Raw genomic sequence first — 23561 nt, forward strand, 5'->3', positions numbered from 1 at the left:
AGCTGTTGGCATTTACACTGACAGTTAACAGAAATTAATTACTGTTCAGGCTGGTCTTCCCCTCCCTCACTGAGTATGATGTTAAAAGGCACAATCCTGTCAATTACAAAGACCTGTAGTGTTAAAAGCTTTAGCTTTAACGGAAATTCTGCCGCACTGGAGGTGGTCAGTTACAGGCCACAGTGTTTGCGTGCCTCTTGTAAAGATCGTTTTGATTCCTCTACAATTCTTTCAGGGGATGGTGTTTTTTCGCCTTAGTTTCAGCTTAGAAATACTTTTGGAAAGAAAAAAATGCTTCATTTGATGAGTTTCATAAATGCGTGCTATAAAAAGTGTTCACGAAGAAACAAGTGGAGGAACAAAACAAGTGATTTGAAATAATACATTCTTCTTTAAAGTAATTTTTAATGAACTTATTACCCAACTAATGTTTCAGCTTCTCTTGAAGACATGTTTGAAAAGATGTTCTTTCTAAAGATGATGTATATTTATGTTTGATGTCATTCTTTGACGTTATTTCTCCAAAGGGGATGCTTGAAACCCCTCTTGTAACATTTGCTGACATTCACAAATCTGTTGTTTGTCAGCTGCTCTTGGCTTTGAAGGATGTGAAGTTCATTTATACCCTGAGCCGTTCTGAAATTTAGTTCCTCAGCTGTCATCTGGTTGTTAAGAAAACCCCAGATTTGTGGTGCCGCTTCTCTGAGTACACTTGGAGGGGACTGCAAAATCAGCCAGATAACCAACAGTGGTGCCAGGTGTGCCTAAGTGAATTAAGAATAAGGTGAATCCAGTTGTGTTTTCTGGAGGTACATACTGTTTTGACTGGTAATTAGGCAACCTGTCAAGTTGCTTGTCTGACAGTATCTCTTTTTGAGACAAAAGAAAGGAAATGCAGTCTTTAAAATTATCAGTTTATTTGTCGATACAGCAGTTAGATTACATTGTATAAAAGACGTATGAAATGAAAGTTATAGCTGAAAAGGCTAAATTAAATTATAAAAATGTAATGTTCTGACTTGATATTTAAAGGAAGATAGTGCAAGCTATTCTGTGTACTTAGGTTAAATGATATAAAAGTATGCCCAAAAGCTGTTTTCTATGCAAAAGCTTAAGATGTCTTTGAGCTCCTAACATGCAGTGTTTTGCTGAAAGTAGATGCTTTCTGCATGTAGCCTAGCTCAGTGGTAGCCTGTGTCATCACTGATCCTAAGCATTATAGCTGTGACAGATTTAATTTTTCCATGCTGCATTACAGGTCATCTTAAGCTTTCCACTAAACCCCTGTCCTGCCTCAAGCTACAGCAACAAATACAAATTACAGTCCTTCCTGTCAGCAGTCTGTGTGATAACAGAAGACATAACATTCAGGCAGTATTTCTTGCAGGAAATGTGTTTTCTGTTTAAATAAGAGATAGTTTTAGGTGCTCAGTTACGGTTAGACAGTAAGATGTTATGTATAAGGAAGATGGAACAACGGCAAATATGGTACTTAAGGATATAACTGAAATGGCCACAAAAAAATTAAAATAGAGAACCTGGAAACTTTAGAACTAAAGACCTAACGTCACAGGAGTGTTGGAATCTGCATTTTTTGTACCCCTAAGTGATTTAAAGGTGTGCATGCACACTGGGGAAGTGAAGACTAGGTTAAGATTACAAATGACAAACATTTGACAGGTCTGCTAAGATACCAGGAAAATATGTTTATGCTTATATATCACCTCAGGAACTGAGAACACTATGAATCAGAGATATTTCAAGGCACAATAAACAAGCTAATTTTGTTGAAATACAGATATTCAAAGAATTCAGTGTTTAGAAATGGATTGTGTAAGGTCCTTTGCCCAGCCCTCAATTGAAAATTAATTTAATTTTGATTAGAACCTTTAATATTAAAGCAATGATCTATTTAAAGCACTTTTGGTCTGTTTTCTCATCTCAGTGAATTTTTTTAGCAACCTCTTCTACAAATAAGATGCTCTCCTTTTCTCATCATCCAGTAATACAGCCTTCAGCAGTTTGCTGTGACATACTGCAATGGAAAATGATGAGCATGGATGGTTAGAAGACCAGATCACTTGGGGAAGGCCTCAGCATGAGTTTCCTTAACACCGAATTGCAGCTAGAGTGAACAAGTGAAGGTGCGTGGATTTTTCAGCAGTTTACACTTTCTAAGCTGCATCATGCAAAAGCAAAAACTGGAGCATAGTGCTTTGTTTATATTGGGGTTTTTGTTTATTTAAGTGGTCAAAGACAGAGGGATGGAGGAGCAAGCAGAAATCAATGAGAAGAGATGGGGAAAAGGGAGTTGAGGGCTACCCCTTCCTGCTAGAGCCCTTGTTCTGCTGACCCTTGTACCCGGAGCACGTATCTGCCCTCTGGGGAGAGGTGGTGCCAGCCCAGTGTCTCAAGAGCAGCAGAAACAAACGAGACAAAGCATCAGAAGTTGGATCTGAGGATTTTACATGGGACTCAGAGTAAAAGTTTCACTAAGCAGGTGTCCCTCATCTTGTTGCTTGGGGGTGTGTTGTCTAGTTTATGGTGAGACTCATGCACTGGTAGCCATGTCCAGTAGGGAACTAACTGTGTCCAGCCCTGTTTTCTGGAACGTAATGAGCCGCATCCCTGCTGTTGAACCCTGCAAAACAGGGTGGCTGCTGCCAAACTCCTGGTGGGGAACAGGGCCTCGGGTGGTTCCCAGAATCGGGGTTTTGCTTGGTGGGGAGCTAGCCCCCCCTGGGGCAAGACTGTGCTAGGACCTCCTGGGCAGTGTAACAGTGGGAGTGGTTCAGTGCCAATGCCCAGGAACAGGCCATGGCACGTCTCATTCCATGGGTATAACGTGGAACGAAACCCCCCACCCAGTGCCCTTCTTTCTAGCAAAGATCTGAATCTTGCTGAGGCGGTAAGCCACTATACTTAGTGAATTGCCTGTTCAAGACCAAATATTTAGAAGTTGTTTGTGTTTGGTTTTCTTTTTGTGTTTTTTTTTTTTAATTAACCTTTTTCTCCTCCACATTATGGATCAGATTAGTTTTGCAGTTAGTTAAGCCAGAAGTAAGAAAACCCAGATAAGGGGCGGGGGACGGGACTGTTATTCAGAAGACTATATCCTAGATTACAAGCAAGAACAGCAGGTGTTTAAAACTACCTCTTTGTTTTCTACAAAGGACTATTTTCATATTTCTAATCGCACCAAGCCCCTAGACGTTACCACCCCATCTATATGTGCTTTCACCTTACCCTCTGTTTTTCCATAACAATAAGAAAACCCCATCAAAGTAGAGTTCAGATACGAGTCCTCTATGTAATCTGGTAGTTGGTGTTAGATTAAAGGCTTAAACAATGCCTGGTTTGCTTTTCAGCAGAGGATTTTTCTCGGTGTTACTAGGGAACAAAATTGCTTTGAAATTTTTTAAGTAAGCCGTTAGTCCCTCCTGGTTCTCTGCTTGTCCTGCACTTCTCTCGATAGGCTTGTACTGCTTGTATCTCCTGCAAGGAATGTGCACAATTAGTTGCTGAAAGATATTTATATGAAAGTCAACTTTTAGCATGTGGCCAGTACACAAGAGAACTAATCATATCTTTGTAACGTATGTTCTCTCTCCCCCTTCCCTCTTCAATCCCATCTAATGGTTAACAGCCATAGGTCAGTAGCGGTGACCCAGGCCTGCTTAATGAGAAAGCTTCGTTCCCTAGTGGAGTGCTGTTGCTCTTTGGAGGTGGGTCTTTCTCACTTACGCTCTCTTGATTCAGGAATCTTGGTGCGGTCAAAGTTTCGTGAGAAGTGTCCAAGCTAATAATGCAGCAACATGTTCTTCTCTTAACTACTTTCCTGCAGGCCCAGCACCTTTTTCCCCAAGAATTCACTTGTCAATTATTTAATGAAGAATTTTGATCTGTCAGTCATCACAAAGACTTCTTGTAAGAGTTTTAGAATTGAATTAAATTTCTGCTTGTTAGGTTTTACTGTGTACATAAATCACATCATGCGGTCTGAGTTTGTTTACTGCTTACATGCAGTTCCCAGGCCTTCTGGTATTACTATTCGTACTATGAACTGTTTTTAATTGTAGAAACTCAACTTACTTGTAAAGGACACAAGCCCCTATGGCGGCAAACACTGCCAGCAAACCAAGGAAGATAAAGACACCTTCTGTTGTTCCTGATGATGATCCTAGAGTTTAGAAAGTAGTTTGATTAAAAGGTAGCCTTGTTTTTACACTAAGACAGGTTTTTCTGAAGAAAATGTCTGTTTTACTTGATTGCTGTGCAGATTGAAGTACACTTAATACTTCTAATATGCTAAGCGACAGAGGTCAGTGATTTTGGCAGGAGGTGGTGCTTTCACATCCTAATTTCTTTAATTCTGGGTTCCACCAGAGTGTAAGTTGGGCTTTGTTAGTTTTCTTGTGAGTCGTGCTCCTGAGACACGTGGCTGCCCTTCCAGCATGGAAGGGAACGGCGGGTCTTGCACACACCCCACGAGGTGAGGCCAGTTTGCTCCTTGCCAAAGGAAATGTTTACACTGAGGGTATAAGAGGTGCGGTCTCATTATAAGCTTTAATGTTAGAATCAGCATCACCTTTCTCTTAGGATGATGGCCAGGGAGAAAGCAGATAAAAGAGGAATTTCTTAAATATTTGTTGCAGTCCCATATGCTAAGAAGGCAGTGTGGCTGAGAGCTTGGTAGTCTTATGTTTGTTTGCCTTATCCAAGAGCTGAGGGCTCTGCTTTTTTAATGTGCTCCTTCTTAGAAATTAACTTTAGTCTCTGCCTGTCATTCAGCTGTGCCTTCTGATTTGCCATCAACCATTACACTCACATCTACTCCTAATTCCATCATATCTGAGGGAAGAAGCCAAATCATTGCAAGTATTTTTTTTTAAAAAATTTGTGTTAAATATCTTAATTTTCTAGTCAACAGGGTGTACCTTTACTGAGTTTACTGACACTGAGATGCATTCTTGGTCCTGATATTAACAACAGTGTAGTAACCTAGAGGTCCATATTGGCTTACCTTTCCAGTTATTAATTTATAATTGCTGTCCATGAAAATCAATATGTTAAATCAGGTTTTACCATTTATCTGTGACGTATGCCTCATATATTTCTCAGTTTGTTGATACAATTGTTTGTGAAGGCTTGGCTTCATTCCTCCTTTACACAATATTTTTGCTGAGACTGTAGGGATTTGTTTTATGCATGAGGTAGGTCCTCAAACTAGTTTGAAAAACAACACCAATTGATGGCATGGGTCTAAATCATAGGATTGCAACCCATTCAACAGAAGTTTATGCAAGTTAAAAGCGGATGTTTTGTGCAGTGCCTACATAACCCAGGCACAGTCCTGCCAAATTTCAAAGGCCAGTTGTTTAGGCACCAAATACTCGGGCACCAAATTATAGGATTTCCAGAAACTTGTAAATACTTGCCTTCTCTTGAAATGAGTAGAAGATTGTGGCACGTGAGAAATCTTTGCAAATACTCCTCCAGAAGGCAACTCAAAGCATCAACTTCCCTTAGATCCTAATTCTGCTTTCATTATAGTGAAAACCCCAAAATGCAACTTAGGTTTGCCCTCTGGAGGAAACCTGGAAAGACCAGCCTTGTCAAGCTAAAGTTAGCCTCTGTGAATACAGTTCTGAAAAATCCTACTGCGTGCTTATTTTTGTCTTTAGGAGGCGGAATGCACTTACAGATCAGGCATTGTGCCTTAGTCATCATGAACTGATTTTGGTGCAGCTAAACTTATACCTAGATTAATTAAAACCGGCCGAAAATACTGTGGCAATTGACCACAAAGAGTCAGTTGCTTGGCTGATGGTAATTAAAGAGTTCAGTAGTGGGAAGGCAGGAGGGCAGTGGAGTGGAAGCAGAGAGACAGCGTCGTCATTTAGGCTTCTGACTGAGACTGAATTTAATATCTGGTTCTGTCAAAGACTGCTTGGATAACCGTGAGCAAGACTCAGTGATACTTATCCAACCTGTTCTGAAAAGAGAAAAAGCCTCCTGTTCTGAAATAGTCACCCTGGGTGGACTCTGTAGTCAATGAATGTTACACAGATTTTTCCAAAACCTGATTTGTCTTATCGTTATGTAGAAATAGAAACCAGTCAAGGTCACCTGGTCAAGGTCAATGGGCTACAAAGAGGGCCCAGGGCAGCCAGGTCAGCTGCAGAGTTTGATTCTGTCTCAAGTGAGCTGAATTCCAGACTGTTTCTCCTATTTCTCCGTGTGTGGAACAGGCTGGCTGGCATGGCCCCCACCTGCTTTTCTGCCCAATGGAGTTACTCTGGGGAAAAATGCAGTGCAGCTTAAGAACTGCTCATATTCTGTGATAGTGAAGGGTTTGTATAATTACTGTGCTACTTGGGTTGGAAACATAAATCAAACCAAATTCTAACATCTAAAATTCCCACAGGGGATTTATCTTTGTGTGGACTCCAGGCATAATAAAAAACTCATATGAATTCCTGTGTTTTTCCTCCCCTGCAGGGAAGTGACTGCAGGGAGAAGCTATTTGCAGGCGACCTACATCTGTGGTGTGTGGACTCACCTCCATTTACGGAAATCAGCGCGCTGGCAAGGGCTTGACTGGTGTCATCCCCCAAGGTGATGTTTATACAGTATGTTCCAGGTTCCTCAAAAGCTCTTCTGATGGTCAGTAAGCATTCGTCAGTGACGACAATGGGGTCACATACCATGCTCTTGGACACCTGGCATGTGGGGTCAGAAACTACTGTGCAGACATCTGTGGGGAGACTGGGATGGGAAGAGAGAGCTCATTGCATCTGTGGAGTCCTGTTAGCCCAATTCATAGATACATCTCACTGCTGCCCCAGGTTTATGCTGGTGCCTGTTTACTGAAATCAGTGGCTCTACAGTGATTTGAGAGTGCTTTGTAATGCATTATATATATATTTTATACATACCTATACATTTCATATATGTGTACATGTGGATTTTATATAAAATGCATGTATACAATCTATAAAATTATCTGCTTGGCTTACATTTATCATTTAACATTTTACAGTGATCACAGAATTACCCACCTCAAATCATCTTATAAAGTCCTTTACTTTTAACACACCATTAAGAAAGGAATATAAATTCTTATGTGTATTGTCATGTGCTGAAAAAGTAAACACTAACTTGAGAGGTTAATTGTTTTCCAGTTGCACTACCAAGGCAATTCTTCTACTTCTTAGTACTCTCAACTTTAATCCCCTTCTATGAGCTAGGAATATTAGTGCAATGTTTTCCTATCCAAGAAATTGCTTGGACACACCCATTTACTCTAAGTGTCAAAAAATCATGGCCAAAAAGAAAGTATTTCCTTCCAATTTCAGTAGACTGCTTCCCATTTTACAGTAAGTGCTGGAATCTGGTCTTGGCCAGGAAAATATAGAATTGTTTCTCCATGCTGTCTCGTTCTCTTATTTTTACTGAGGCTTGACATTTGTTCTCAATCCTAAGAGCCTGGCAGTTTACTTGCACTATCTTTAGTTCCAGTCAAGAAATAGAAACATTGCCGTTCCCAACTTTTGTTCGTGCAGCTGCATTTAAGTGCAAATAGTGTTCCAGCACCTAATTATTTTTAAAGAGGGAAGATCGACAGTTTCATTCACACACTTACCTCCCTTGACATGTAACAACAAAGTCAACCAGTGAGTTTTCAGCTTGACTTTCTGTCGTCCGGATGCTTGTCATCTGAATAATATTTACCTCAAGGATTCCCTCTGGGAGAGGAAATAGATGTCAACAGTAGGACGCATGACAAGCTCTGAAGCTTGTGTGTACAGAACCTCAAGTGTTTGGCTGATGCTCAGTCCAGGTCTTGTTTTCCACAACCTCCTACCTCTCTTAGCACTCCTCTCAAAGAATTTGAAAGCTGAGAAACTTTCCAGTGTTTTCCCTGTGACATTGCTTTTTTCTGCTCTGCTTTGTTTTTCCATTAATTATTCTTTATTTATTTATTTTATAAGTCACTTCTACATCCCCCTCCCCATGATTTCTGTGCATGTCAAGGTCAATTCAACCTTATCTGACTCCCCTTCCCAGGCTAGTATGCTTCAGGCACGGCTGATGATAGGGAAAGCAGTGATACAGCGTGTGTCCCCACCAGCCATGTGCATTTATCTTTAAAAAGAAAAAACGGCTACGTTGAAAAGAGGGATCTTATTGTGGTTCTCACACATTTGATAAAAGAGAGCCTAAATAAGCATTCTCTCTTGCACGTTTTTAACCCCATTCCTCTGTTTAGGTCTTGACCCGTGTCCTTACCTACGACAGAGATACCAGCACTGTAGTATCCATTCCTGTAAATATGGCAACCTTCATCAGGATTATCTTCCACTGATTCGACAGTGGTAGAAGAGTCTGAATTAGAAGATGCTTCAGTGGTTACTGTTGAGTTGAGGAAGAAAAGAACAGATATGCAGCTGTAGAACAAGTTCTGCTTAGAGGTATTCTGGCCATATGTTTCAACCGCATTAATTACCCAGGTTGCTATTGGCTTTGATTTGTAGCTGTGCAGACACGTATGTATCTGTTCGGGATCACGGGAATGAATGTTAAAACACATATGCCCAGCTGCAGAACCCTGGAGTGGCCTGGGTAGCCTCACTCTAAAAGCCACCTTGCTAGTCACCCGTGTCTGTATAATGAAAGTGAGACTGCAAGGTCTGATATAATTAAACACTTCTTTAAAATTCCCAAATCAGTTATAAAAGAAATCCAAAGACCAATAAAATGTTTAAAATGCTCTCTTTAAAAGCAGGTATTTCCCCCTTGCTCTACATTACAGCTAGTGGAAAAATGAAGAGAGGAAGTGGTAAAAGTTATATCTTTCCTTTCATTTTTCACTCTTACTCAACAGTCTGGTAAAAACACATATTAAAATTCAGAAATTTGAAAAATATAGTCACATCTACAATTTAATATTAGTAGTATTATAATTATCCAGGCTGAAACTACAGGCCTTTTGCAAACCTTAAAACCCTCTGAGATGATAGACCAATGCTGAGCATAATGGAATTTATTCTGAAATACCATAGTGCATAAATTTAAAGTGGAAAAGACATTCTGGGTTAATGCCACATGGAAATCCCATGTTTTGGAATACGAGTTAAGTTTTTTCTAGTTCAATCTGATCTCATTTATTTTTGGGTGGAGATTAATGCAAACCAAAAAGGAACTGGCCATCAAAGTGTTCTGAAATACCTCATTATCACTTAAAATTCATGTCCAAAGCGAAGACCACTTGACCTGGTGTGATAGAGGGTATAAAAACAAACCTGTGTGTACTGCATGTCCACCTGAAGACCTGTACGCTGTCACTGTGGTGGTCCGACTTTATTATTCTTATTGATTCTGTCTCTTAACCAATTTCTGAAAGGTTTGCAGAGCTTTGCAGCTCTTTCACTGATGACCATAAACCTTCCCAAGATACTAGAATTTAGAGTTTTAGCATAGCTCCTGATATCACTGCTGTTCAATAAACTCTTACCTGCTGAGGTGGGCAGTGGTACAGTGGGTATCACTGGTCTGCAGGGTACAGGTATAATGGCTTGGACAGATAAATTCAGAGTGAAGTTTCCTTGCAGAGTATAGATGTGAGATGTAGTGGAACTACTGACTACAAATAAGCCGCTTCCATCTCCAAAATTCCACTTGTAGGAGATGGCGGAATTATTAAGATAGTAGCTGGGATCGTGGATCTTCACATCAAACGTGATCGGTGAGTCTTTGATGTAAATGGAGTCTGAGATGTTGCGGTCATGTTTCTGGAACACACTCACAACTATTGGAATTAGGTCTAGAGGGGGAAAAAAAAGTAAATAAATAAAGCATACATACCTGTCCATCCATCCAGAGTCCCTGAACAGCAACAGTCAGAATATGAGATGTTAATATTTTTAACACAGATTTCTATCTGAATTCAATTTACTGATCTGAGGAGTGGGTGTCATTAGGAAACAGAAAAGTACAGGAACAAATAAAGAACCACAGGCATCTGTGGAAGGTTGCCTTTCTTCTCATAAATAATTTTTCATTACGAAGTAGACGTGTCACAACTGGGCTAGATACAAAGGTAAATTGCACTACTCAGGGGAATTTGCCAGAGATTTCCACATTTGTATTAAAAAACATTCTCAGGCCAACGTCTTCTTTTCGTGCCAGCTGATGCTTGTGCTAAATTCTTTTAATAACAGAACAACAAATACCCCTAGTGTTTTGTTACAGTCTATTCCTGCAGCCTCACCTGTGACAAGGTAAACCGCGCTTGTTTTTGCAACTGGAATGTGTGCTGAGGGCCCTCTCCTGTAAATGGATACAGCCATCACGTGTTTGCCAAGGGTGATGTTTGCTGTGTTGATTGAGAACTTCACTGAAGATCGGCCAGTTGTTTGGTGGTACTGACCTGAAATAGAAGATGAACTTAAAATGTTTTTCCTTTAGCCTATCTATAAGTTGTTTTAAGAGAAGCAATATCTATGTGAATCTTGGATTGTCTAAATCAAAATGAATAGTTTAAAATTGCCTTTCAGTTATCTGGCAGGTGTGCAGATTAAGGAGAATCTCCTGGTAATCCGTGATTTCCAGACTGAGCAGCTGATGGCCCTCTCTGGAAAGTGGGGAATGAATTTGGGATCTCCACTCAAGAGCGTGGAATCCCTTTTAAAGGACTTTTGATAAAATCTACTCAACAAATGAGTTAGCGTACAGAGTGAATATAAGCTTTGCAGCATCAGCCGCACCAAGGGATGTGTTGCAGTACTAACCAAACGTGTGAAACACGTAGACAAAGTTCCTTCTCCTCCAGCCAGGATAATGAGGGAAAGGTCTTCCATCTGGGAATATGTTCTGGCTGTGGTTGCTTGTGCAGTTTTCCCAGGCACAGTTGTTGACCCATTCAGTCCAGTTGTAGACATAGACTTGCTGATCCTGGGAAGCTGGAGGATCTAAGTGTAGAAATAAGACATTTTCCCAGTCAACAGAGAAATGTGCAGGAAGCAGGAGGTGGACACCCCAGGTTACAGCAGTTATTGCACTTAAACAACAGGTTAGGTGGGGTATTTTTAGACTGACATTCAGTTTCTCTAAGGTTGTGCCTTTTGTTTTGTTTTTAGTGTAAACACTGAATTGTTCTGGCCTGGCATTGTTTTATTTAGAAGCCTAAAAAAAGTTTACTGTCTCATGGGAAAGACACAATTTAAAATTGCATTCCCAAAACCTGCCGCCAGCTACACAGGATGCTGCTCTTTCACTGGAGCTAGAGGGGCTACCTGTACATTTGGCAAGCAGAACCTAAAATTTGAAGTAGAGATACCAGTCGTGGAAGCAGTGTGAGGAAGCAGCTTAGTTTGTTTTGTCAAAAAAAGTTTTCTGTGGCACCTTTAAATAACTTAGACATGAATTTCAGTTCCTTTCTGAATAATGAAAACACAGTTTCCTTCCTCAAATGGCACAACAGATATGAAGTTGACAGTGGTTATCAGCAGTTAACAAAATATTAGAGGGTCAAAAAGCAGAACTCAGGCTGACAAAAAAAATTGCTGATATGCCTTGAAATGAAAATTACTTCAATCAGTAAAAAAATGTGTAGAATATTTATGAATTCTGAGGAAGAAAGGTTCCCCCAGCTTGTTTCCCTCTAGATCTGGCAGCTTCAAACACTGGAATTATAATAGGGTTTTTCCTCCATATAATAGTAAATAAGTTGAAGAAGGTGATTCTCCGATGAAAAGATTGCTTGATTTTGAAATGTTTTATTTTCTTGGTTTGTTTTAATTCTTAAAATGTAGGAATATGAGATTTACTCTTTTTTAAGGGTTTTTCAAGATGCAGACTATGGTTAGTGAGTTCTACAACTCCAAATGGAAAAAAAAACCCCTCAGTTTTATAAATTGACGGCTTTATAAATTTGCAAGAAAACAATGTGACTGTGCGACCTTGTGACTGAGCTGAAAAGCCGTAACAGTTTTGTTAGGAAACCAAATTAATGTCACTGTTTTGGGAAGGCCAATCTTAAATTACGTGGTCATTATATATGCAGAACTGTAAAAATGCCGCAGTGATCTTCTGCGGAAAGAAACTGGTCCAGGTTAGACTCGAGTGTAGTTATCAGTCAAAAGCAGCATGGCTGTTGTCACAGGGTGCTTCGCTGGTGTTTTCAGAGATCCATGATATGTTCACACCAGCACCATAGTCGGATGTGTGCACAGTGCGGGGAGATGCTCTTACTTACCCCGGGTGCAGTTTCTCTCGTATATTATGTTGCCATCATTGTCTTCCTTCTGGCACTTGGGGAACTGGAGAGTCACAACAAAGGTCACGTTGGATCCTACCAGTGCTGGGCTGTCAGTGGTCAATTTGGCTGTCACCCTCCCGCCTGCAGAAAAGAAAATTGGTCTTCACTGCAGTAAAGGATGCATCGCAGCAGCAGCTACCTTCAGCTGTGCACTATTTACATTAAAAATACTTTATTGATTCCTCTGTTCCCAAGGGGTTTTGTGCTCCTAAATCACTTGCACTCTTATCAAACCCCCAACTTAGAGGGACTCATTGTATCCCCCCACATCACGTACTGGTCTGTCATTCATTTCCTTCTTAGAGCTAAGAACACATTTTTTTACCCATGGGGGTAAGTATAATCCAAAAGAGAATATCCTTTTTTTCTCCCTTAGACCAGGGTCTCACCAAATTGTCAAACTGAAGCCTGCAGTGCCCTACTGAGGTAGTGGCTGAAGCTCCCTGTCCTCCAAGGCGTGTTTCAAATAATGGATTCTCCTAGCTTACTAAGTATTAATGTCAGAGACTATGAGTCATGGGAAAATATCTACTGTAACAACTTGCTGTTCTGCTTCCTCAGACAACATACAGGAATGGTATCAAAGCCAATTGTCTCTAATTTGCTCTTCCTTGCAGCACTGGTGGATATTGCACCTGTGAGAAAGCACTATAGCACCTGCACTCTTCAATGAGGTAGACTTTCTGGCCAGTTTTCTCAGTGTCTTTGAAATGCATATGTGTAATCACCTTTCCAGCAGTCCTTCCATCTGGGATCTCCTTCCTCCCAGACAGGATAAAGCTTTTCATTCCATTTATTTTGATCAGTGTACCAGCCTTGTAGCTTCTTGTAGGATGTGGCAGAAGTTCTTCCAGGGCTCAGCACATCTTGAAACCCTAGAGAGAAAAACAAACATGCAATGCAATATCATTTTCTCTAACATCCTATGAAGACATTACTCTTGTGCTGAACAGCCTTCTTATTACAACTGTGTTCATGTACTGATTAGAAAACCCTTTGCCAATAGAAAGTTATGGAATTTTATCATCACAGCTATAAATACGTCAACTATAACCAATATAAAGACAATTCCACCAGACCAAGGTTTTTCTACTTGCACTATTGCAAGCTTTCCAAAGAAAGAACAAAAATGTTTACAGTATTTTGACCACATCAAAGCAATTGTTTGTTTGAATGGACATAACCCAGCGACAACTGAGCTACGTGTACAGAGGCTGCTTGATTGCTGACTGCTTTGTCCTTGCCTCTTAAATAAATCTGTGAGTAAAAGGCTAACAGGATAAAGTCAGTCTGTGTCTGAGTTGTGCTCTAGTGGAAGTTGTGCCAGGAACCAAGTTGGACCCAGTGAAGCTTCTTTGGTGAGTTGGCTGATGGCTTGGGCGGAAGAGGTGGAACCAACTGTAGCAGAAGCTGGTATTTCCAGAAAAGGAGGTTTAGATTTGACTAGTAAATTCAGTGTTTGGAATATAATAACAAAAGCATATTAGCTTCATGCCTGTTACTTAAAATGGCTCAGATATTAAGTAACTTTAATAACTTCTTTCTTCTCATGTTACTACGAATGATGAGCTCCAACTTTTCCCAGGCCTTCTAGGATCCCTCTTTCTGTCACAAAGTACACGTAATGAAAAGCAAAGTAAATATCCGAGTAACCAGTAGGAACACGCCAACAGCTGTGAGGTGCCATAAAAATACATTTGTAAGTAGGCTCATAGGCAGATTTTCATTAAAGCCTGGGGGCTCTAAACAACTCTGTCATATTAATCAGGTAACTGCTGGGCGTGTCATTCTGTCACAACATCAAGGGAGTTGGGATTTCTGCTTCTCATGGCTTTATTTTAAAGGTGGCTGATACCAAATGTTTCTGAGATTTATACCCAAGTGCAACAAAGAGCTGGATGACTTCAAGGAAAATGCAGAGACCTGTCCAACGGGCAAGAATGGCCCTGTGTGCTGTAACATAACCGGCTGTGTTGGAATTTCTCTGAGGCACAGAGCAGGTGTAGCCAGTCTGAGCACGGTCTTTATGGGCATGTGACTCCTAATTTTACTGCAAGAGAGAACCAGAGAAACAGCACTGGAGAAGAGGCAGGAGCTGCTTTCTCTTGATGTGTTACTGCTCAGTGAGACTTCTGCTGGGCAGGAGGGACATCTCATGGCCAGGCCCTCCTCGGTGGTCACTCTAAACTGATGCTGGTAGCTGTCTCCTCAGTCCTGAGGACTGAAAGGTTAGAGGAAAAGAACAGTTTTTGCATTCAGAGACATATTCTGCCACATTCTTTTGCCCTACAGGAACTCCTCATAGTCTCACTAAAATCACTTGACTCAAGCCTTTCCTGCAGACTTAAAATATTTGGATGTGAGCAAAGCATAACATCATGACTGGCATTTACTTAACAGCCTGTATCACATGCTGTATTGTTTTCAGTCTTGGTCAGAATAAGAGTTGGGTAATGCTGTCCTCCAGAAACTTTTCTCAGGAAAAAAACAGATTAGCGACTATAAGAGTATTTCACAAAGGCTTACCAAGTTCAATTACATTTTAGGTCATTAAATTAATGTGTCATCTTATTTGAAAGTAAGTGGCTGGGGATTTTTCCTAATTTATTTTTCCAGTTCTCTTTGATTTTATCTTAAAATTATGTAATAAAAAAGTTTTGATTTTGTCATATCAAAACATTTCAATCACTGGGGTTTTTTTCTCAAACAATTCACCAAAAAGAGCTGGACCACTTTTAATTTTATAAATGCTTTTCATTTTGAATTTTCAGTAACATTCCTTTAATTCAGAAGTAATTTTCTTGTCCAGCTTTGGTAATAATTGTGGTCACTGCTTCTAAATCACAAGCTCCTTAGGCATTTCTGTGCCTCCCTGTTGTGCTTTGTCTATTTCAATCAAATAGAAAACATTTCACAAGCCTCAGGACAAGACAAAGATAGTTTTTTAGATGAGCAAAGACTTCAGCCCTAGTTTTTCTAATATATGGAACTGAAGATTTTCAGTTGCTGAATTGAAAGGAACAAAAAGCTTCAATGTATTTCTTCTTCAACAATGAAAAACACAGAAGAGCAGATGTTGGTCATAACCAAAATTAGAGCAATACAGTTCAAAATAGACAGAGTAATATTGCAGTCCAAGGAACTGATTACTGTAATAGTTTTGGTGAGGTTATCATAGAGAACGATCTTATACTCTGATTGACTTTCTTCTTTCTCATTCTGGTTTTCATTTTGGTGAAGAATGTAGCAAAGACAAGAAGTTCAGCATTTCCTGTGATAGTTGTTAGCCATGAAGGAGGGAATGACAGCCCATGTTAGAATACAAAAAAAAAGATGACCCACCTAAAGAGGATGAAAGTGTATTGGTAAAAGTAATCAAGAAAGAAGGCGGAAGTTATAGGCCAAGCTAAGACAATATAAAACCATGTAAACTTTCTAAAATTACATATAGAAACATAATAAAGCAGGACAGGGAAGAATTTAAGGAACAGCTTGCAAAAACATTAAAACTACTAATTCTTTTTTTTTTTTTCAAATACAAAAGTACTGGAAATCTTGCCAGAAAGTCTGTAGGGCCAAAAGATTATGTAGATACCCAAGAAGCATTCAGGGAAGATTAGGGGATAGCACGAAAGTCAAATACATTAGTTTATATTTTCATTCACAAAAGAGAAGCACAAAAGGTTTCTGTCCTCGAATTTTTCTCTACAGTGATAGAGAATCTCTCTCGAAGTGTTGGCAAAAGAAAAATTAGTTAGGAAACAAATCAACAAAATTAAGAAGTTGTCTAGATAGGTTGGCTCAGAAAATATGGAAGTTATTCAAGAGTGAAATAAGTGAGCTATTAACCATAGCATGTAACATCTTGCTTAAAACAGCTTCAGCAGCCGAGAAACAAAAGTTGGCAAATACGATGACAGTTTTTAGAAACACTTCCAGGGAAGATGGAGAGGATTATAAAAAGGTTGAGGCTCAGATTGGAGGAGTTGGTAGAAACAGCAGTGAAGAGCAGAATTAGCAGATACAGTGGATTAATATGATATGCCGTAAAAGGAGGACATTCCTCAGAACGATATTCCAGTCTCACTGAGGGAGCCAGAGAGCATGGGAACAAGGCTGACCTGCTTGTTATAGTCTGCCTGAGTACCAGAAAACATTTGATGAAGTCCCTTGCTAAAGGCACATAAAAGGACTGAGTTGCCATGGGATAAGAATGAAAGATTTCACATGAATAAATTACTGGTTAGGATATATGAACCAAAAGTTATGAATAAGTGGCCAGTTTTCTCAATCGTTGAATTAATTAAAATCATTCATGATCTGGAAAACAGGTAAACCATGAAGGTCTTTAATCTGCTGGAGACAACATCTTACTGTAGTAGAGGAGAGGACTGTATGTGACTCAGTGACTCAAGAATAAAACTATATGAAATTCAGCATAGTTAATGTAACTTTACTTACAGAATGAGGGGCTCTGAACTAGCTTTTTGCCACTTAGAAATGAGATCTTACAGTTTTGAGTGCAGTGGCCATTGGTAGTTGAAAAACTAGGAAAGGGCTGCATAGAGAACAAGGATGAAAATGTCATTACAGCATTGTGTAATTCCGCATGTGTTCATGAATACTGTATGCTGTTCTGTTCTCTGCAGCTCAAGCAGGGCATAAGAAAACAGAAAAAATTACAGAGATTGGTGGTGAGGATGCTACAAAAGGATCAAATTGTTTCCATATGAGGAACAGCTACATAGACTATATCTTAAGCCTGGAGAAGAGATGACAGAGGAGAAGATAAAAACAGAATCACAAACAGCATGGAGAGAGAAGTAATTTGTCACTATTTCTGAATGTAAAAAAATTAAGGAGAATCAAATGAAACCAGTAGGTTACAGGTTCTAAGCACATAAAAGTTATTTCTTTGTGCAAGGCACAGTTAAGGTGTGAAATTTCTTGCTGGTGGGTTGATGTGCATGCAAAAAATTTACACAGGTTGCAATCAAAACTCAAATGCATGAACGCATGGAAGAAAAGCCCAGTAAAAACTGTTAAATACAACAACTCTGCACTTGACAGAGGCAATGAATCGTCAGAGGTTGGGAAAGTGTCCTGAGTCAATACCAGTATACACCTGCCCAGTTATACACCCATTTCAGTTTCCCATTGGAGACACATACAAGGCTAGATGGTTGTTCAGCTCGACCTCAGCTTTTAAGGTCTTCCATTTCTTTACTGTAGATTCTGGAATTTGAGCCTTCTATCCTGTTCCTGGGTTCCCAGCCCTGAGCTCGGAGAGTCAACCTAAGATTTGGGTCAAGCTGGGAACCTGGAAAGAAGCAGAGGACCGGCCCAGAGCCTGCCCACCGTGGCTTGAGGATCTAATTCCTTGGCTGGGGTCACCGACATTGGGGATCCACAGGTCTGGGTGTCCCAGTGAGGAGCACTGCCTCTGACCTGGCCTCTCCCAGCCACAGCTGAGCCAAGCAAACTGGGAGAAGTCCAGTCTGCATCTGCTATTTAGCCATGCTTGAGCTGGGGAAATATTATCAGAAATCTGTTGAAATGAGGCGAGGCTTAGCTCCAGTCAGCTCTGTGTATCTGTGGAGCGCAGGGAATAAGTAACCAAAGAGCTCTGGGAATATTTCTCCAGCTCAGGTGATATTTCTACCCAGAGCCAGGCAGTCCTGAGGTGGAGCTGCCGGTTCCAAACCACAGCTCCAGCAACTGCCGCATGTGCAAGGAGCAGCCGTTTTTACTGCACCGGCTCAGGGCTTTGAACCCGAGAGAGGACGGGGTGAAGGGAGGACTCACGTGTGGTGGCAGCACACAGCACCGCTTCAGCCAGGAGCAGGAACCTGATGTGGTGGCGAACACCGCTCATGGTGCCGGAGACCCTGTGTCGGCCCTGTGCGTGCAGAGCAGCGAGGAGGTCCAGGTGCCCGCGCGCGGCAACTCCTCTGGTCCCCGCTGAGAAGTGAGAATGAAGTTTCTCCGCTGCTCTGCTCTCCGATTAAATGAAGGGCCCCAGGATTCATCATGTGATGAAATTAAGCAGAGATGCATGATTTTGTCTTCAGCTTCTTTCGGCTCATGTGCTTATGACTCACTCCTTTTGCTTTCAGCATTCCCTGGGATTTCTGAGAGACCTGTTTAGAGCCACACCATTTACCTTGCAGGCATTTTTATACCAGTTTTGCTCTATGATCAATTTTTGTACTTAATTTGTTTTTAAATTAGGAACGTTTCTTTCCAGAAATCTAAATTAACTCTTGCCACAGCCTGATTTGCAAGTGTTACTGCAACAGCTCGCTGCGTTTGATGGACCCATCGCTACTTAACCATGTGTCTCTCCCCACAGGCTGGGCAACAGCTGTAAGCGAGATGGAGACGGGCCAATTCTAACACATCCATGCACTTGGCTCCTGATCACAGCTGACTGTTAAGGAAAATGTTATTTAAACATTTAGTGGGCACATGCGTGTGCCATCTGACCAAGGTTGCACCGTACGACATTCCCATAGTTAGAGGTGCAATCACAGACCATATGTCATGATGGCCAGTCAATATCTAGCTCAGTCAATACTTAGTTGCCCTGACCTACACACAGACAAGTACTTCATTGTAGATCCTGCATAGTGTGCAGATAAAGGAAGAACAGACTCTGCTGCTCAACCTCATAATGAGGTATAATCAACGGCTCAAGAGGAGTAGGATAATACAGGCAGATTGGCAAACAGTGGTTCAAATTCAGGTTCAACGTGCTTCACCAGCCCAGGTGTTCTTCTGCAGGCAGTGCAACAACTGAATTTCATTGCGGCCCTGGCAGCCTTGTGAAGTTTCTTGCTTTTGCTTGCAGCAAAGAGCAAGCTTTGGTGAGATGATGTGGTGCAGAAGCAAGTATGATCCTCAAGACAGGAATTCTGTAGTGGTTTCAGTGATCCCAAAGCATTGCACCGGCAAGTGGGACACTGGCTAGCCAGAATCCAGCAAGCTGGGTGACACTAAACCATTTTTATTTTGTGCAGGACAGGTGGGGGGCACTGTCTGTCAACAGAATGAAGAGGTCGCCCAATAGTAGATTTTTAGAACTGTGACTACTTCTAATTCTTTTTCTTAATTTCTTCAATTTTTCCAGCATTTTCTCTTAACCATGTAAGTTATTGTCACTACCTGCAGTGCCTCAGCCAGTGTTTCTCTCAGTAACACAGGCTCTGATGTCCAGTCCTGTGCCTCTTGAATATGTTGACTCTGTGCTTCAGCACCCTCCTGACTGGAGCCAGCCCTTCCTCCTACTGCCAGCCAAGGAAAAAGGTGAAGGCAATAGCCTTAGGGATACCAGGCTTGTTTAAACTGAGCCCTCATTATTTGGCAGAGAGGAGAGAGTGCATAAATCAAAGTCAAAGCTGCGACTGACTATGCAAAAAAATCATATGACTGCAGCGTCCTCATGTGATTTTTGCTTTTTTTTGTTGTTGTTATTAAATCAACTACATTCTCAGTTGAAATGTCAGGTTTCAAAGCCATTCACAATTATTTTTTAAACCATGTGGGACATTAACTTTAATTGCACTCCTTTGGTTCTAGGTGATTGATCCTAGAAGTGAAAAGGGACCTTGAAAGACTGTGTTTCAGCACTGGGGGCCTGATCCCAAGTCTGCTGCAGGGGTAAAGGAGGTTTGGACACTCATACTCAACAGGGTTTTGAGAACCCCCAGAGGGAAACTGCTGACGACAAATGCCTGTTAATTAAAAACAAAAAATTTATCAGCCTAAAAACAATAAAGTTGATTAGGCTGGAGTTTTTTGCCATTTATTTGATACATGAAATTGTTATATAAATATTGAGTGACACTCTCAATAAGGGCCAGCTGGTGGAAATTATTAAACACATTGTAAATAGACTTAAGGGGCACTGAGGATCAGGCCTGTGGTTAGAGGAATCCAAACCCACCAGGGCTGGGGTAATGTGTACTGTGACACTCTGGTCCTGCGTGTTCTCCCACCTCAGCTCTTGGGCTGTAGCCTACACATTCCTGGAGGGCTGGCACAAAAAATGTTTGCATGCGCTGGTGCTGGGGCTGCAGCTGACAGCATCAGCAAGAGAAGAGGAGAAAGCCATGTGAGAAGGGAAGAAAGAGATAGGAGGAGCAGAGATGTAAAAGGTGTGAAGAGAAGAATAAAAAAGCTAAGAAAGAGTATGAGAAGTGAAGACTGAAGGGGCCATCTGAAAACTGAGCTGACTTCTCCAAGTGTCCCAGCTATAGCTGACTATGTCTGAAAATGAGTCCATCTAAAACACTGATGAGTTCCTTGAAGCTGGTTGATCATCACCAGATCTTAACTTTATAGTTTTTTCAGTATTAGTCTTGGTCTCTGAGAAACAGCTTCACAGTTAAAACAACTAAACTGAGTTGAGAAAATATTTAAAATATATCCTAAATATTCTCCTAGCAAATAAACACAGGGATTTAGGGCTTAATCTGGCAAAGAAGAGGGTGGGTAGGAAGTGCTTGGTACTTCACAGCTTTAGCACACCTCAGTTATTAAAACTCATTGAGGTGATATACATCTCTGCTACCTGAAGGCCTGTCAGATGACAGGGTGTGAGCACATCATGTGTACCTGCATGTCTGGACTGTGACAGAGCTGGCAGGTTTGCACCGCTATCACACCGCCATCGCTGCAACACGAGTTCAGGAATTGTTAATCACTGCTTACAGGAACTTTAAAAAAAAAAAAAGAAAAAAAAAAAGAAAGAAGGGATTTGAAGAATGAACTTGACTTTTGGCCAAGCCAGTAAAGGAAAATGAGACAATCTTGTTTTGGCAACCAGGTACTTTTAGGTCAGTGCTGTCTGCCATTACCAGTGGTCTCTTAAGGGAACTCTGCTTAAAGCTGGACACATTCCTTTCTGGGAAGAAATCATCTGCATCTCCCTTCACGTGGGGCAGTGGCTGTCGGCTGACTGAGCTGAACATGTAAACAGCTATGTTTAGCAGTCTGCAGTCTCTCTTGTTGTGCAAGGGGGGGAAAAAAACCTTTACAAAAGCTTCACATGAGTTTATGGCACCATCCAGCTCATTTTCCACTGAAAAGCAACTCTTGCGAATGGACAAACAGGCTTTTAGTAATTCCAACATCTTCATTTCTTGCTGTTGTGGTAGCTAAAGCTATGCATTTTACCATTTTTTGTGGGAAGGTATTTCCTCGCAGCCATACTTTTCTCCAGATTCCTGCATTGGGGTTGATGTTTTCCAAACTTGGCATTTGACCACAGCATACAATTCTGGAGATTTTTTTTATGGTAAAAGTGAATTTTGGCCTGTTTTCCTCTAGAGGGAAGGCTTGAATAAGCATGCCAGCTCTCTGCCTTTTTAGAGCTGTCTCTCTCTTAGTACCTCCCTACGAATATTAAACTCATGGCTCAGTCACAGCCAACTGAGTGACAGAGTGCCTCGAAATGCCTCACGAAAGCAGCCTGTGGGGAAAGTAAGGGAATCCAAAATATCATCTGCAGCTCTTTGACATCAGCAAATCCTCACGAGAGCTCAGCCTTGTGATATAGACACACAGGGCACCCCAGTCCACTCATGCCCCCATGGGTTCTCACTAATTGGTGCAGGTGACCAGAGCTGAAGACAAAGCACAGTAACAGATACTGACCCTCCAGACTGCACCACACATCTTTTTTTTTTTTTTTTTTAAAGATGTGTAAAGAAAGCAAGTTTATTCAATGTCACTGGGCAGTTTTTATATTATTGTTTGGGGGTTTTTTAAGTATGGTGTCAGGGCAAGGAGGAGGTGTAGCTATACTGGTAGTCCCAGTGCCCTGCTGCCATAGATCATGGTCTTCTAAAGGGCTCTGTAAACTTCTGGCTCACTCTGTGTGCACCTCAGCTGACCCATTTTCAGTCTGAAACCGCCACAGCTCATTTACAGTCTGGACATTGGTTTTTCTGTACTACTAATTTAATGAGCTGTTAGTTATGTGGTTTATATTTGAAATGATTCATCAAGGCACAGTCCTCTTCCAATCAGGAGAGCAGATAATTGCTGTGAAAGTGCATAGTTATGACTGTGTGAGGCCCGTATTTTACATCATATTATAATGAAATCCGTTTAGGCCTCCCTGTTGCTCAGAGAGGTTTTAAAAGATAGATTTTGTATCATTCAGCTCCAGAGAGAGCAATCAAACTACTGCTGTAAAGTTCTGTTTTCCCTAAAGGCATTCACTGATACTTTGGCTAGGAAAAAGAGAAAGGTTTTGTCAAAAAAAAGTAATCCAGGAACAATCGAGCCAACAAAACCCAGGGAAAAAGATGACATATCAAAGAGAACACAAGAACATCACCTGTGTCGTCATTTCGGTGGGAGGACGCTGAAGGAGTAGTCTCCCAGCCATAGTCTGCTTCTTTAAAGTTTTTCTAAAAACCAATATAAACTGAATGTACTCAGTTGTACCTTATCCCCTGTATATGCTGTGTTCCACTTATGGGCTGGGGATAAGAGTTAAGAACAGAAGTTCAGTTGTTTTATGGTCCAGTGAAATTGCCTTGACTGCTCGGGAAATAACCTCAGCACTTCCCTGAAATAGGAGTCAGAATAAATGAAAATGCTGGCAGCTGGACTTCAGTGTAATACTCTTTAATATGTTAACAGCAAGAATATGGGCATAATTCTGCATTTTTTTTACTATATTCCCACTGACTCATGGCATTAAGTCATATAGTAACCTCTTCCTTAGAGGCTAGATCCATCAGTGAATATACAGGAGAGGGGAGGAAAAAAAGAAGAGACAAATATATAGCAAACAACTTCCTATCTTGAAGCTCAATTTATATAGTACATTTATGGTATAAAAGGAAGGCAAATTGAGCAAGTGGAGCTTTTGTGCTCCTCATGACGTGTTGCCGTCACCCTAGGACTTAAATCCACCTGCCTCCTTCTGTGGCTGGCAGCGCTGAGGAGGACTCATCTGGAGGCCTGGAGGGAAATAGGAAAAAAAGTCACATGGGATTTGGGGTGTTTTTTCCAAGTTTACCTGCTGCTACTTGCACAAAGTGGTCACAGCTTGTGGGGACCGTGGGTTAACTGGTGAGGAACAGGAGGAGCAGCCTGGCTGTGCCGTGACTTGCCTGTTCCCACCTGCATCACCATGTTGGCTCCTCTTTGGCTGCTGCAGAGAAGAGGGTGGCAGGATCAGACCCTGGTATCCCAATGCGGTGCTGGCAGGGGAGGGCAAGGG

General features: G+C 41.2%; 1 protein-coding gene across 1 annotated transcript; it reads right to left on the bottom strand.

Annotated features, from left to right (window-relative positions):
- Positions 1-3341: 3341 nt before the first annotated feature.
- GPNMB (glycoprotein (transmembrane) nmb) lies at positions 3342-18197 on the bottom strand. The gene is made up of 11 exons (XM_009878941.1): positions 18128-18197; positions 13051-13197; positions 12260-12403; positions 10794-10973; positions 10274-10432; positions 9518-9826; positions 8293-8415; positions 7646-7748; positions 6563-6768; positions 4093-4180; positions 3342-3495 (listed from the first exon to the last, which is right to left on the bottom strand). The coding sequence occupies exons 1-11, from the start codon at positions 18195-18197 to the stop codon at positions 3342-3344; spliced, it is 1683 nt and encodes a 560-aa protein (XP_009877243.1).
- Positions 18198-23561: the final 5364 nt, after the last annotated feature.

The sequence above is a fragment of the Apaloderma vittatum genome, unplaced genomic scaffold, assembly GCF_000703405.1.
Source record: "Apaloderma vittatum isolate BGI_N311 unplaced genomic scaffold, ASM70340v1 scaffold14031, whole genome shotgun sequence".
Lineage (NCBI taxonomy): Eukaryota > Metazoa > Chordata > Aves > Trogoniformes > Trogonidae > Apaloderma > Apaloderma vittatum.

Coding starts and splice junctions, on each gene's coding strand:
- GPNMB (XM_009878941.1), bottom strand. CDS start 18,197: ATGAGCGGTGTTCGCCACCACATCAGGTTCCTGCTCCTGGCTGAAGCG. Junction 10,974..12,259: donor CGAGAGAAACTGCACCCGGG/GTAAGTAAGAGC, acceptor TTCTACACTTAG/ATCCTCCAGCTTCCCAGGAT. Junction 10,433..10,793: donor CTACGTGTTTCACACGTTTG/GTTAGTACTGCA, acceptor CTTCTATTTCAG/GTCAGTACCACCAAACAACT.